Source organism: Choristoneura fumiferana, chromosome 7 (genome assembly GCF_025370935.1).
Source record: "Choristoneura fumiferana chromosome 7, NRCan_CFum_1, whole genome shotgun sequence".
In the NCBI taxonomy this organism is placed as follows: Eukaryota; Metazoa; Arthropoda; class Insecta; order Lepidoptera; family Tortricidae; genus Choristoneura; species Choristoneura fumiferana.
The window spans coordinates 7,603,840-7,619,531 of record NC_133478.1 but is presented as its reverse complement, the minus strand read 5'-3'; the positions used below and the strand labels follow the sequence as shown (position 1 = coordinate 7,619,531).

Genomic DNA, 15,692 nt, shown 5'->3' with positions numbered 1-15,692 from the left:
TCGCATTTATAATATTAATTAGGTATGGATTCATGCATGACAAACACATCCCTCAGAGTTCCTCACAACGCATCCCCTTTTGTGGAAACGCAGCTTTATCTAATTTTTTTGACTGAAAACTTTATGCTTGCCATGAATAATTTCAACGAAGGTCGCGCTGTCATCGTTCATCCACCATTACCTCCTCTACCAAGCCTCTACCTCTCATATTTCAATTTCTAGATTTTTTATACCGTACAGCGGCAAAATCTATTAGACACTGGCAACATTTTCTTCCAATGGGCAGGGCCATAGGTATGAAAAAACAACAATTTCAACCTCAGAGTTTCAACGAACGAAGACCCGCATGCGCTCAAAGACTGCGCTACGCTTTACTCTATGACAACGCCAGTGTCAGTGATTTTTGATTGCTTTGCTTGCAAAGTTTTTTTTTCCGTTTTGTGTTAATATTAATTTAGTTTAATTTTGTGCCATTATGCCTTTAGCGCTCGCAGACAGCCAACCTGAAACCACTTTGTTATTAGAGGAATACATTCAGTCTCCTCATTGTGCTTTCTAAACTACTTGAAGGTTGCCAAGGTCTTCACATTCACCTGGGAAAGTGTCAAAAATCAATAAGTTCAAATAGTTTACCTATGGGTATAGGTAAATCTTATTGCTCCTTTTACACCACACCACACACCGCACAGATTCATGTTTCTCTTTCATCAAAATTAAGCTCACTGACAAATTCTATACCTATCACCACAAACTGCATTACTCGATGTGCTAGATACTCCGTGTCTGTTGTATCGAGCTTAAACAAAACAATTAATTTTTGCATTACCGAAAATTCATTTTCAAGCTGGGAAAAGTTGTTTCCCTACACTCCATAAGTACTGCATTTTGGTAAAAAAGATTCAAACCATTGCTTACTTCGCAAATTAAATCAAACTGTCATCGATTTCGAACTGTTCACAACCAGCGACCGTTAAAATTTCAATACCATGTTGTCGCACAGTCACCAGCACCAATATCTGACACAACAAGCGTGCATAAATATTATGACTATTTCTAGGGCCGGAAGGACGTGTCGATCTTTTTGCACGCTCCGCTGTGGCAGATACCTATTAATGCTGGTGACTGTACCACAAAACACGTAATATCTTCAAGATTGTCGAATCCAGAATTAATACAGCCCACAGACGCTACGAAAAATCCTACGATCAGATTGCACCGTGTTATGTATGTCGGCGGCCGATCGTAAAATCCGCCAGATCACGAAATTCCTAGGCTTATCATGAAATGGCGCCATTTCATGATTTGGCTAAGGTACATCCGCCATATCGTTCAAAACTCACCGTCTAACGATTTGCCTAGTGACGTATAGGCAGATCATGAAATTCTTAGGCATATCATGAAACGCCGCCATATCGGATTTTGGACTTACATTATCACAGATTGTATTTATATCTGTGTACATTATCTTAATTAACTTATATTATTTGGACGTATTATCTCTCATTGGAAAAAATCTTAATCCATCACTCCAAGACTTAACTGTTAACAAACAGTGCCAAAAACGAACCTATCTGTCTCCGGCCGGGTGGATTTACTCTCACCTATTTAGTAGAAACAAGTACCTACAACAGTGCTGAGACGGTCCGATAATTGGCAACTGCGGAGAGGGAGCCTGATTACTGGCAGTTCATGAATTACGGCACCCTTGAGGATAACAACAGTTACAGGTTGGCTGTCGGCCTGAGTATTGGTTATTGCTCGTAAATGCTGTAGTACAGTCGAGGGCATAAATGTCTAACAACCAAAGCGTCAAAAATATATGTATACATCGAACTTATGGTTAGTGGCATAAAGGTGTACATATATTTTTGACGTCTTGGTAACGTTCATTATATTTACGACCTAGACTGTGACGAAATATATAGGTAGGTACTAGGTTTTAAATAAAAATGTCGACATCGTTGTCAATATTCCTCTTCGCTGGGGTGTTGCTTCGCTGTGTGATGTTCAGCAATACCATCGTAAGTAAATATTTAAAAAATGTCTTTTGTTATTAATATTATCTATTAGGCATGTTTTTAAAATAATGTACATCAGTATTGGGAAGACTCCTTACAGTACAGATTCGTTATTGCGGTTACATTTTGTAGTTAGTAATCTCAGCAATAGATTACACAAAGTTACAAATTTCGGTTACTAACTACAAAATATAATTGTAGTTGCAATCACGTTTCTTGATTACATTTTCTAACTAAATACGTAGATTAGTACAAAAATATTATATCAAATGAAAAGACCAGAGATAAAAGATCTACCTAGATAAGCCAAGTTCCTCAATCTGTATGAAAACCAACCGTGTCACTTTCTTTTTACTAGCTTTTATAAGCCATGTATTTGTGTATGTGTTGACCCAGTTTCAGTGGTCGCAAAACAAAACAAAATGTTCTTAAATAAAACTAAAGCAGTTAGGTTACATACATGTAACCTTAAGTACATTAGTTAAGGTTACTTAACTACATGTAATCGTAATCTGTAATCCAATTTCAAAATGTAGTTAACTACGCCCTACACTGGGTATTCCTTTACTTGCCCGAATTTCATGTGCTATAATATTCAACCGCCATAATATTGTTTCTTATAAATTCATTTTCACTACTCATTGTTTACCATATTAATCAAATGACAGAATCTTTGTTTCCCATAATATTAATTTCAATAATTTCATTTTTCATAATCATTGTAAGCCATAAGTTTCACATGGCAAAATATCATTTGCCATCAATGTAAATGGTGAGTATCGACACTATATACTGATAAATCCCATACGTCAAACAAGCCTTCGAATTAGGTAAATTTTAATCACATAGATTAGTTTAGGTTAGAATTGCGACATTTGATTTGTGCGAGCGAGCAAAGCGAGCGAGCAAGACGATTCGGAGCAGAAGTGACTCGGATAGGTTAGGTTCAGAAGGCTAAGGCGGGAGCGAAGCAGAGCTTTAGCCTTTGATGTTAGGTATTTTTTTATAGTAGCCCGGATAATTAAGATAAAAGATTAGTAATAGAAAATGCAATTTTAATCAATCATAATCAAAATAAACACTATTTAGTATGGCGTTTGAATGTTCTATTAAATAATATTATTGCACTTAATAATATGGAAAACAATACGTTTGCATTCGTATCATTATGGCATCCAATTTTCGGGAAAATAACAATATACCTATCAAATAAATTTTCTAGTAAAAGAAACATTCGGGAAAATAACATTTCGGGCATATGAACTTCGGGCAAATTAAATTATGGCATATAATTTTCGGGCAAACAATGGAAAACCCCTACACTGATGTAGATTATGTTAAATAGTGTTAGCTATCAAGAATCTGATACCTACGCATATCAGAATAAAATTATCTGGTCATAAGTCAAATTATTTGACTCAAATTAATAGTCAATATACCTGCTTAGTCTCCCTTTTTAGGGTTCCGTAGCCAAAATAGCAAAAACGGAACTCTTATAGTTTCGTCATTATTTGTCTGTCCATCTGTCTTTGTTCGTACGTGTCTTAGCTAAGCGAGGAGTGGTTAGCATGAATTGTGACCACAACGCATGCGCCGAGCGAGCGAAGCGAGCGTACCGCAGCAGCGGCTGGCGAAGTGCCAGATCCGATATGGCGGCCTATACTGGCCAAATTATGAAATGGCGGCGTTTCATGATATGCCTTGGAATTTCATGATCTGCCTAAACGTCACTAGCCATATCGTTAAACGGTGAGTTTTGAACGATATGGCGGATGTCCCTTAGCCAATTCATGAAATGGCGCGATTTCACGATATGCCTAGGAATTTCGTGATCTGGCGTATTTCACGATCGGCCGCCGACATACACATGGATGTCGATGTTTTTTTTAACATTAGTTTAAAAATGTACGGTGTATGACATTTCTTATCAGCAAATGGCAAGGCAATAATAGATCACGACTGCTATTCGTATAATAATATATTATATTAAAAAAGCGTATCAAAAAAATAATCAATGAACTTATTTCCCTCATTCAGGCAAATACAATAGAACAGCAGAAGTTCAATGAATATCTGCTGAGCCTTGCGGCAAAGTGCGGTATGCCATACCTTCGTGACATCAACGTAGCTTTCCCGCCTTGCACGGTCAAATGCTGTCTCAGGAAGCTTAATATTGTAAGTGTACTGGTTCAATGTCAGCCCAATAAACATGTAGGTAGCAAAAAATTAATCAGTATTTATACAGTGTCAGTGTCATTATGGCTTGTTTAAGTACCTTGTTGAATATTCTACTATTTTAACTGTTCGAGAATCAGTAGCGCGTCCATATTATTAACGTTTTAACTAGATATTCCGCAGCGTATATCTAAATCACCAAATGAGTCTCTCTTGAAAGATTGTCAGAACACGTGCGCCAAAAGTACTAGTAAACCTAGTAACTGGATTTAGAATGATTTTCTCTGAAAGTCGGTTTAAATCTGGCTTTAGGCGCAATATTTCCCTTATGGCTTATGGCAGCACAAGGAGCAGAAATATGAGCTGGCAAAGTTGAAATTCAGAAATCATCATCATCATCATCAGCCTACAGCAGTCCACTGCTGGACATACGCCTCTTCCATGGCGCGCCACAACACGTCTTCAGCCCCTCGCATCCATTCGCCGCCAGCGATCCTCTTAAGGTCGTCCGTCCCCGTGCCTCAGGACGTCCAAACGTCCAGACGCAGAAATTCAGAAAGAGCAAATGAAATACTACTGTTTATTCTACATGTGGAGACTGCAGTGTCCATCAGATATATGATATATTGTAGCGGGTGAGGTGCTCAGATATTTCGAGGCAACATTATTAAATTCAATATACTAGATAAGGTTAATACCACGGTAATACTATGAGAACATACAACATACTTAAGTACAATTTGTCCTAAATATAAGTGTATAAATATAGCTTTGCTTAGGCGCTTAGGGCGAATATAAAAAAGCATTTTGGAATTAATTAAACGGTTAAGAACGTATGAGTAATATTTAATTGAATTTTAACGTCGGCTTCACAGCTCTCTCTCTTTCGTCTTACCGTGCTATGAAAACTCCGAACCCTGGTTACAGTTCTTGGATATTAGAACTTCTTTGCTAGGTAGCTATCTTTCCAATGAAAACTTTTGGGGCAGTTTGACATAACTTTAGTATTTGCATAAGCTTTGGGATGTTGAGATCTTAATAATCAACTCAATCAACTTGAATACACAGGGGAGCATTCAGGTATTACGTAACCCAATTTTACTTACAAAAAGTTACAATTCGTTACAGTGGCGTAAACGGAACCCTTATATTTTTGTCTGTCTGTCTACCTGTCCGTCCATCCGCGGCTTGGCTCAGAGACTGTCATTGTTAGAAAGCTGCGGCGAGGGTCAGAAATCTTCTAAATAATAGATACTTTGAACGCCACCTCGCTTGTGCTTTCTGGTAATTTTAACTCGTTACTCGCATAAGGTAAACGTCCGAGTGCTCGACACGCTAATGTTCAATAGACGATACCCTGCCAACAATTGCCTGCAAGATGCCAACTATTGGGACAGTGACGAGCACTCGTACGTTTATTTTATTCCGAATTTATTGAAACGTGGCTGCTCGGTTGTTTAAAACAAATTACATGTGATAAGTTGGGATTACTAATGTATGGGCAAACAATTTTCCCAAAGTAGGTATCACATCCCGAAATATTTGACTCAAATTATCAATTGGCAAAAACTCATTTGCAAAAACAACTTATCGCAATTTTATAGTTATAGTAATTTTTTTTTATCAAATTTTTGTTTCAAAAATAATTACTTAGTCATGTTTCATATTACCAAGTATTATTTAGTCAAATGTATCGTTTGGCATAAAGCATTCTTCCCAAAATATTGCATGGCATAATGACCTACTTTTCTGGTAGCAGTTCGTTTCTGTGGGGGACGCAGTTCTAACCTAACCTAACCTACTTTTCTGATAGCAGTTCGTTTATGTGGGGGACGCAGTTCTAACCTAACCTAACCTACTTTTCTGGTTTCTTTTTTGGAATATAATAGCCATAAGAAAACATTTGCTTAATAAACGTTTGTCATAATAAAACTTGACAATGTAAAATTATGCCAAATGATAATTTGACAAATGAATAAAATGCGAAATGTTAATATGCTAAAGATTCGTATGGGAAATGAAACTACTGTGATAAGTTTTTTGGGAAGTGAAATTTGGCGAAAAATATTTTGCCGAAACGCCGGCAGTTACAGTCAAGGGCAAAGATATCGACACGGCCAAAGTTGCAAAAATATATATACACGACTTTATGCATTTAACATTAAGGCCGTGTATACATATTTTTGCAACTTAGGCCGTGTCGATATCTTTGCCCTTGACTGTACACCGATAAGTTGATAACTATTATTAACCTTATATAGCATAGCGATCATTATTTAAATGCAACGCTGCTCCGAAATATTTGAGTAAGTACCTACCTCAACCGCAACGATGTATTTTGATGATGACTGTATCTACTAAATTTTCAACAGCTAGATGCAGGAAATATTTACCACCCGGAGGAATGTGTTAAATTTATGAAAACATTTCTACAAAATCCTGCAGACGAAGCACGAATTGAAAAAGCAGTGAGCAATTGTCCCAAAGGTATGTGTAGTACATTGTGTCTTAAAGACGGTAAATAAAATAAGGAATCACGAACGACAGTCTATTAGAAGCCCGAAGTCGAAGACTGAGTTTATGAGTCGACTAGCTTTTGCCCGCGACTTCGTCCGCGTGTACTTTAGTTATGTGGGCATATGTTTTAATTAACCCCCGTTATAATTGTGACATTTGTAACTGTGTGCATAGCGAAGTACTGCCGTAAAAGATAGGTAACAGTTTACTAAAGTACTTCGCTATAAACAACATTTTTTACCAGTTTTGAAGCTAGTTTATGAAAAGTTTTATGCAAAGCACGAGAGTAAATTAATTATCTAGTGTGCTTCCGGCGAGAACCGAATCTTACTTTAGAACCCGAAGTATATATTCGAATTTGCACTGTACATAATATTTTGTAAATTAGGCAAAAGATAAATAAGAAAGGATAATCACACAAAAATTACGCTTATATTAATATTATTGATTTTATTATGCACAACCCAATGAGTAATTTTTAAGTAAGGTACCTACTGCCTACTACCTTATTATTTGCAAATTTATTTTACACATCGTTTTAAATATCAATTTGATTTCCACATTTTATGTGGACATTTTGTATGAAAAACCCCCTCCCTATTGAAGTCGCCAACACCATACGGATCATTTTAAATTGTGACCAGCCATGTATTTTTTGAAAATCACGAAAGTTTAAAACGTTATATCCAAAAGCCATCGAAAAGTATTATGACAACATGTGTACAGTCACCTGCATTACTATCTGCCAGCTGCCACAGCGGAGCGTGGCGAAGCGAAGCCGTGGTGGTCTAGTGGTTTGACCTATGGCCTCTCAAGCAGAGGACCGTGGGTTCAAACTCGGGCTCGCACCTCTGAGTTTTTCTAAATTCATGTGCGAAATTACATTTGAAGTTTACCAAAAGGTTTACGGAGAAAGAAAAAAGATGATCGTGCAAAAATTAAAATATCTGTCACGTTCTACCGACCCTAATAGATAATAAAACCGGCCAAGAGCGTGTTGGACACGCCCGAAATATGATTGCATTGCGAAAAAATTAAGTAATATTTTTCTAAGGATTTCGTATTTTGTACGGAATATTCCAAGTTTAGGTACTCGTATATTTTATACCTTGGGCTGCTATTTACTCTTAAACTACTAATCTCTTAAACTTAAAAACTGAACCGTTACCTATAGTTTTCCTTGTAAGTTTGATATGCTTACTACCATCCTGATTTTTTTCACCCACCGGTTTAGATTTTAGAGGGGGGGGGGGGGGACGCTCGAGTTTAATGAAAATTTGCACTTTAAAGTTGATCTTCGCAAAAAAACAATGAATCGAAAAATCGTCTTAGCATACCCCTAATGGTTTTAAAGGACCTATCTAACGATAGGTACCCCACACAATAGGGTTGGATGAGAAAAAAAAATCACCCCCACTTTACGTCTACCCTACCCTAAAATTTTTTTTATTTTATTTTTTATTGTACCATTTTGTCGGCATAGTTTACATATATATTCGTGCAAAATTACAGCTTTCTAGCGTTGGTAGTCCCTAAGCAAAGCCGCGGACAGACAGACATGGCGAAACTACTAAAAGTCGTATCAGAACGCTTTGTTGAGCCAGATATTAGTGTTGATGACTGTACCCCTCTGAGTAGTTTTTCTAAGTTAAATAAGTTTTCACTAAGTTTAAATTAGTTTTCTCTAAGTTAAATCAGTTTTCTCTAAGTTGAATGAGTTTTCTCTAATGTTTTTATATCGTGCAGATGTTTTATAATAATTTGCCCGAAGAAGAGTAATTCAGATACTATTCTTTGAAATCATACATACTTACTCGTATCTGGCGTTTACCAACTTTTCTCATTGTACGGTCAAGGACTGTCATTCATGGAACCATTTAGCAATAAAAGTCATCGCACAGTAACCTTTAACAAGGAAAATCGTTATGACTTTTCCTTTGAAAAGGTTCCATAGTGGCTCATGAAAAGTTCTTGACCGTACCTAGTAGTTGAAAGTTCTTAACAATACTATGTAGGATTGAACTGAACGATTAAAATATTAATCTTATGCTTTCGATTACAGTAATGTTCAACAAACTTTCAGGCTGCCTGAAAGCCAAAGCAGTGGCAGATTGCCTCATGACACACAGAATTTTGGTAATTTCAAGTTTAGTTAAACTACTATTTTTAAACAATCACATAAGTACTAGCTTTTGTTTTGGGGTATCTATCTACCTTAGATTGTGAGAGTCTGAATGGCGGGTGTACCTTTACAAATGTAAAAAACCATTATACTAAAATATTACACAAAATACATATTTACTCAAAATGTACTACTTTGTACCTACTTTAAAAATAATTGTAATCTTCCGTACCTATATGAAGTTATTACAATGTGAAGGTACACCCGCCGTTATGACTGCCAGGATGGTGGGTGTAAGTATGCCAATTTACTATGACGGAGTTCTGAGGTAACAAACATAAAAAAATACGACCGAATTGATAAACTCCTCCTTTTTTGAAGTCGGTCAAAAATATCTTTCGTTCCATACGAAACAGTTGCATTCTTTGCATTCATCATTCAAAAGAGCACTTTGTGGCCTACCATACAGGATAAACATTTTGATTTTATTTTGTTTCTTAATTTTGGCAGTATTTTGGAAGAGTAGTATAAAGGTGCTAAAGTTGCAACTCAAATTCGTTACAGTATTATACTTGAATTTTTATATTTCATTTGAATTAACTTGTATTGTTGAATAGTCAGGATCAAATCTAATAAATCCGATTTCCCCATTTCTTTTTAAATTTAATATGAATATTTACAATACTTTTTATTATTTACGCTCAATTAGAAGTACGATCAAGGACATTTAGCTTATATTAAAAAGGTTTTTTTTTAGTACAAATATCTATATTTTTTCTTTCAGTTGGGCTTGTAAACCAGAAATTCTACCACGACGGAAAAGAGAAGTTCAATTTTTATTGCTGTCTGAATATGAGCTGCTGTGGATAGCGCATAAAGAAATTAACCCTTATTGGAACATGCTAATTAAAAGCAGATATCGAATACATACCTGACAAAGGACATTTTAAAACTAGTAGTATTTTCAATAATTACAGTGGATATTGTAACTTATAACTAATACAATAAGGTTGAATTTCCAAGTCAATGCATGTGGTCGCTAAATCGCCTCTACCTTTTTAAGGTTTAAAGTGTTATAATTTACCTAAAGCTACAAGTTAAGTGACATTAAAAAGTTGCAATTTTACCATGTATTTTTAATAAGTACCTAATCGTATTGGTAAAAAACGAATAGAAAGAAAATATTTATTCGTGACATTAAGAGTATGTATATAGAAGAAATAAATCCCACTAAATATTATTAATGCGAAGGTTTGCAAGTCTTTTTGTTTGTTTGTTACTTTATCAGTTATCACGTTTAAGCCGCTCAACCGATTTACTTAGATGAAATTCAGTAGACACATAGTTTGAGTCCCGGGGAAGGAAATAGAATAGTTATATCCCGGGAAATTGCATTGTTCCAGCGGGGTAGCGATAAACGAATTCAACGCGGACAGAGTTGCGGGCAACAGGTAGTAAATAATAATATTATCACGGAATTATTTTAAATGCGGCAAAATGCAGCGCTTGTTCTCCTTTGGGACCAACTTTTTCTTTATTCACGAAAATATTACACGAGAAAAAAAAATAGAACCGACTACAAAAACCATGAAATTTTTTTTAACTAAAAATGGAACCGACTTTAAAAATCTTGATTATAATTTTCTACTAGTTTGAAGTCGGTGTGTCAGCACAAGAAAACAGTAAAAAAAAAAGATATAGTAAAATAGTAGAAAATCATTTTCAAGGTTTTTGTAGTCGTCGGTTCCATTTTATGTTAAGATTTTTCTTTATTACTCACTTATTAGTTACATTGTTTTATAACAGAGTTCCGTCCGGCGCCTTCCTTCCGGCTTCAGCATCAGATCAGATCAGTTCCGAATAAACATTAAGAAAACGCTTCGTCTTACATAGATACCTACACATAGACACAGGAGAAGACAATAGTCGTGGTCTGATCGCTTAAAAGCGGTCTCTTCCAGACAACCATTTGGGTATCTACACGATCTTTATGATTATGTCAAAAGTAGATAGCGGAAACAGAAACATAAAACAGGAATAAACAAAAAAATAACATAAATATAATATAATGAAGTTTGTCAGAATCCCAATGGGCATCTTGTATACCAAAAAACGCTTTAGACCCTGAACGTACACTTTTCTCGTTAATAGGTACTGCTCTAAAATCAAGGTACTCGGAACAAAACCCGAATTTAAATCATTCAAAGAAATGACCGCGACTGCTTCACAGTGAAAAGATAGCTTTAAGAAAGTATCCTACTTGCTTGACAAAGTTGCAATGTTTTCTCGTAACTACGGTAGTAAAGTTCCCCTTAGGTAGAATTTCAACTTTTTCGTAAATTTTTTTACTAGTTTGAATTCCATGGGAATATAATAATAATAAGATAATTATTATGTCTAAATATAATGAAATCATTTATTGCCTAACTAAGCTTTGACGAGTTCCGTTGGCCATCCTGCGGTCTTTTTCATCAGATCCAGTTCTCCAAATGATACTTTCTAAATGTAGAGGCAAATGCTGACTTGGTGTTAAAAATATCCAAAATTGATGTAGGTGTGCTTATAACATTTGAGGTTACCCTCGATATCTCTAGAATCCTATCATTAGATCCTGAGATCCTGACTTGGTGACAGTGGAACCATAGGAACTATATGTTCTTTAGAACAACAAAAAAAAATTTGAAAGTTGGTCCACAATTGTCGGATTTTGTGTGAGTCAGTTTTCCTGAGCCCGAATTTAACCTGTTTATATTTAGCGATTGTTACAAATTAGCTATCCAAAAATTTCAAAACATTGTTTTGGCTTGTGTAATTATTAGAATAATTTGGATTTCCGTGTATGAATTATCTTATAAAAGGTCGATGATATAAATTTACAATTTTTGGCTTAGGTAACTAATTTTAATAGATTGCAGTATAAATTGGTCTCTTTATATAATAAGGTTCTAAGGATGACACATTTTTTTATGAACTCTTTTTTCCTATTGGACGTTAGATGTACAAACAAACTTTTGGATAAACAAGTTCATTGACAGTAAGGATTTTTTGCGAATAACAGCGTACTTCCTGTAACATTACCGAATGTCATCCCATTCATTGGGCAAGGTAAGCGGGCTCGACTCATTTAGTATATAATCACTTAGCCTGTAAGTAAGTCATCAATACGTATCCATTATCAAGATTGTAAAGATTGTGCGAGAGTCATGTGCCGATTCGCTTTTGTTTGTTTAGTAGTTGTAGTGGGCAATGTTGCGGTGAGTACAGAATTACCGTAAATTGTGCTTTATTTTGTGATATGTTAATTGCTTAAATAGATTATGTGGACAAGTGAAATTGTTCTTCTTTTTAGGGTTCCGTACCCAAAGGGTAAAAACGGGACCCTATTACTAAGACTCCACTGTCCGTCTGTCTGTCTGTAACCAGGCTGTATCTCATGAACCGTGATAGCTAGACAGTTAAAATTGCACTGATGATGTATTTTTGCTGCCGCTATAACAAAAAATAGTAAAACAGAATAAAATTAATATTTAAGGGGGGCTGCTTTACGATAAACGTGATTTATTTGCCGTTTTTTGCTTATGTCTAATGTTGTACAGAAAATGGTACGGAATCGTGCGCGAGTCCGATTCACACTTGGATGGTTTTAGCCAAAGTAGTTGCCACTGTTGACGGCTCGAGCCTCAGGTGTTATCTCAAAAAAAAAAAGAGTTATTTATGCCATTTGATGCAGAATATCTTAAGCTACACATTTTTTCATATGATGGGGTGAAAACGAGCAGGTGGGTCACCTGATGGAAAGCAATTACCGCCGCCCGTGGACATCCATAACATAGGCTGAGTTACGCAATGGTATAAATAGCTCAAGTGCTTTTTTTAGTGCCTTTTGCCCTTATGAGGGCAGATTTGTAATTTTCACTGTTATATTTAATGTTGGTAACCAAATTAATCTTTCGGTTATTAATGTACCCACGAAGGTTGTTTTTGTGATCACATTACATTTTTGTACTTTCTTAATCAAACTTTAAGTTAAAAAACAAAAACAAAAGTAACACAAAAAAACTTAAACTCTTTTTTTAAATAAAACTTTAACCTTGCCTCAATCAATCTACGATCATTTCAGGCGTTATCAACGATTCAGAAAACCTTAGTCCAAGCCCAATTCCTCTCAAAAGGACTAATATGTGTCAAAACCAATCCTCTCACGTTGGATGACATCAACACCTTCAAGATGCTGCAGATGCCGGACGGTGAGCACGCTAAGTGCTTCGCCGCATGCTTGTTCAAAAATATTGGTATTGTAAGTATAAGAAGTTAAATATTATACCTTCGATGATACCGCAATGCTGCGTAAGCGTCACCAACAATGGAATGCGGCATAATCTACAAAAGTAGCAAATTTGAAATTTCGCGGCTAGTGGGTAGAAATATACTCAACGGCACAAAATTTGGCGCACTCTACATACAAAATTACCTATTACTGCATACTTTTTTGAGGACCAGATTTTTTTGCCACTCAGTATAGAAAAAGACAAAGATATTTCTATATTAAGTACCTATTATTCTTTATTATTATGTATTTGTTATTTGTATCGCTTACTATTTGTGGTGTACAATAAATATTGTATTTTATTTAATTTTAACGCTCTCCTGTAAACTTATGGCCTCTATTAAAGTTATTAATAAACTTTCTAGGTATATCGGAGTCATCGATTACACGAATTACGAAAGAAGGTCGTTCCTCCTCAGGTTTTAGGTCGCCAAAGAAAAAAGAAAGCATTGTTGCGAATATACTCAACTATTGCCATATAAATAAGAACAAAAGCGCCCTCTTGACAATAGTCATATATTTTTGGTTTACCTTTACTTAACAACAAAATCTGCAGTTTTCCTTACATTCTCAGTCTCATTAGCCCTTAACATCACAGTTAAGTAAAGACAGCTCTATTTTCCAACAACTTTGCCCGGTCATGTGTCTGCTTAATCAACAGCTTTCCAGCTAACTATCATATCACCTATATACTCGTATTATTATGATCCTGTGAAGCCGTGGTGGCCTATTGATTTGACCTATGGTCTCTCAAGCAGAGGATCGTGGGTTCAAACTCCGGCTCGCACCTCTTTGGGTTATTCAAAATTCATGTGCGAAATTACATTTGAAATTTACCACGAGATTTACGGTGAAGGGAAACATCGTGAGGAAACCTGCACAAACCTGCGAGAAAATTCAATAGCGTGAGTGAAGTTCCTAATCCGCACTGGGCCCGCGTGGGAACTACGGCCCAAGCCCTCTTATTCTGAAAGGAGGCCGCTTGTGCCCAGCAGTGGGACGTATATAGGCTGGGATGATGATGCGGGGCCGTAGTCTACACACGTACCTACAGTCAACCAATTTGAATCCTGGGTCGCCATGGAACTTTATCATTTTAAATAAATAAAAAATATGGACAGACGTTGAATGTCATTACCTACGACACTGTTCTGTGGTAGCCTAGGAATCAAATTGGTTGACAATAAGTGTGACCTACATAGTTCTTGTTTTTTCTTTGCTATTTAACCCCCGTGTTATAAGTTTGACCGCTATGTGTGTCTGTCTGTGGCACCGTAGCTCGTAAACGGGTGAACCGATTTTAATGCGGTTTTTTTTATTTGAAAGCAGGTTGACAGGATGTTTAGTTCATTAATATGTACCTCCGCAAATAACGCCCGACTTAATAAACTATGGAATTGTTGTTATTAGTTGGATGATACGGGGAAGCTGACGTCATCAGGCGCCCGACAGAGCGCTAAGCAAGTCTTCGCCAATGATGAGAGCAGTTTGAGCAAAGTTGAGAATATTGTCCAGGAGTGCTCCAAAGGTATGACACAGTTAAATCATTTTTGAAAAAAAATCTCACACAATTAAATAGATATCATAATAATGTCGTCTTTTCATTTGTGCCAGCTGCTTTGAAAATAATTACTTAATGATTGGCTGGTAGAAATTACTTAGAGGGATAAATTCGCCTTTGTACCTATGCATCTCATAGTTTGTCAATGGTGATTGTTTTTTTTATTTTTGTACAGTAAATAGTTTAGATGCACACATACGTAATAAAAAAATAAATTGACAATATTTACTTTTTATTTTGATCTCTTTGTATTACCGGTGGCCTACGTGCTGCTGACTAGATGTAGAAAAAAAGCCATCAGCTATGCATGTGAGCACAGTTTAACTGGAAGGAGGTTCCGTTTTATTTTACACAGTGGATTTCTTTATGACAGCAGTTCTAACAGATTTTGTTCCTTTCCAGTCAACGACGAACAGGTAGAAGATGGTGATAAAGGTTGTGACAGAGCTGCTCTAGCTTTTGCTTGCCTGACTCAAGTTGGGCCTAAGGTACAGTCAGACCAAAGTTGCTAACCATTTGTCACTTTCACTAAAATTAATTTTATTAAAATATGTTGAATTGTCATAGTAAGCACAACTTTACTAATACCACAGAATAAGTATTAATACATAAATCTTTTATAACTTGGCTTTCTTGACGTGTTTTAAATCCAACTTTGTTTTTCAGTATGGATTAGATCTTCAATTCTAAAACTATCCTTTGAAGACTGGATCTTCTGCCAAAGCAAGGTACAAATCATGACAAAAATATATTAATTTAATGAAGAATAAATAATTCCATGCCCTGTTCTATTTATTTGTTTCATTTCTTTTTGACCTCCCACTATCTTTATAATAGCTAGATGATATCGTGCGCATAAAGCACATCTAGATCGAAAGGGCGTGAACTCAAAATAATACCATCATTTTAATAAAGGCCTGTCAGAAGTTAGATGTTGGTCTAAAATATTACAATGGTGAATTATTTTGGAGT

At 36.0% G+C, this 15,692-nt stretch overlaps 2 protein-coding genes across 9 annotated transcripts; both read left to right on the top strand.

The window, feature by feature from the left end:
* The first annotated feature begins 348 nt into the window (after positions 1 to 348).
* Positions 349 to 9,958, top strand: LOC141429620 (uncharacterized). 8 transcript variants are annotated; one of them, XM_074090029.1, is made up of 6 exons: positions 349 to 392; positions 1,926 to 2,021; positions 4,056 to 4,193; positions 6,566 to 6,680; positions 8,773 to 8,846; positions 9,617 to 9,958. In XM_074090029.1, the coding sequence occupies exons 2-6, from the start codon at positions 1,950 to 1,952 to the stop codon at positions 9,626 to 9,628; spliced, it is 411 nt and encodes a 136-aa protein (XP_073946130.1). In that variant the 5' UTR covers positions 349 to 392; positions 1,926 to 1,949; the 3' UTR covers positions 9,629 to 9,958. The 8 variants fall into 8 exon arrangements, with proteins under 8 accessions (XP_073946130.1, XP_073946127.1, XP_073946125.1 ...); XM_074090026.1 differs by having other exon boundaries at positions 365 to 442; positions 1,907 to 2,021; XM_074090024.1 differs by having other exon boundaries at positions 384 to 442.
* Positions 9,959 to 11,986: 2,028 nt separating this feature from the next.
* LOC141429614 (general odorant-binding protein 28a-like) lies at positions 11,987 to 15,498 on the top strand. Its single transcript, XM_074090013.1, has 5 exons — positions 11,987 to 12,086; positions 12,953 to 13,129; positions 14,570 to 14,687; positions 15,123 to 15,208; positions 15,387 to 15,498. Exons 1-5 carry the CDS (start codon positions 12,036 to 12,038, stop codon positions 15,408 to 15,410), a joined length of 456 nt encoding a protein of 151 aa, XP_073946114.1. The 5' UTR covers positions 11,987 to 12,035; the 3' UTR covers positions 15,411 to 15,498.
* Positions 15,499 to 15,692: the final 194 nt, after the last annotated feature.

What these genes read in the sequence shown, in the direction of transcription:
- LOC141429620 (XM_074090029.1), top strand. Translation starts at nt 1,950, where the DNA reads ATGTCGACATCGTTGTCAATATTCCTCTTCGCTGGGGTGTTGCTTCGC. An exon ending in TGATGTTCAGCAATACCATC is followed by an intron (nt 2,022 to 4,055) that starts GTAAGTAAATAT and finishes TCCCTCATTCAG; the next exon opens with GCAAATACAATAGAACAGCA. An exon ending in GTCTCAGGAAGCTTAATATT is followed by an intron (nt 4,194 to 6,565) that starts GTAAGTGTACTG and finishes AATTTTCAACAG; the next exon opens with CTAGATGCAGGAAATATTTA.
- LOC141429614 (XM_074090013.1), top strand. Translation starts at nt 12,036, where the DNA reads ATGTGCCGATTCGCTTTTGTTTGTTTAGTAGTTGTAGTGGGCAATGTT. An exon ending in TTGTAGTGGGCAATGTTGCG is followed by an intron (nt 12,087 to 12,952) that starts GTGAGTACAGAA and finishes CGATCATTTCAG; the next exon opens with GCGTTATCAACGATTCAGAA. An exon ending in TGTCCAGGAGTGCTCCAAAG is followed by an intron (nt 14,688 to 15,122) that starts GTATGACACAGT and finishes GTTCCTTTCCAG; the next exon opens with TCAACGACGAACAGGTAGAA.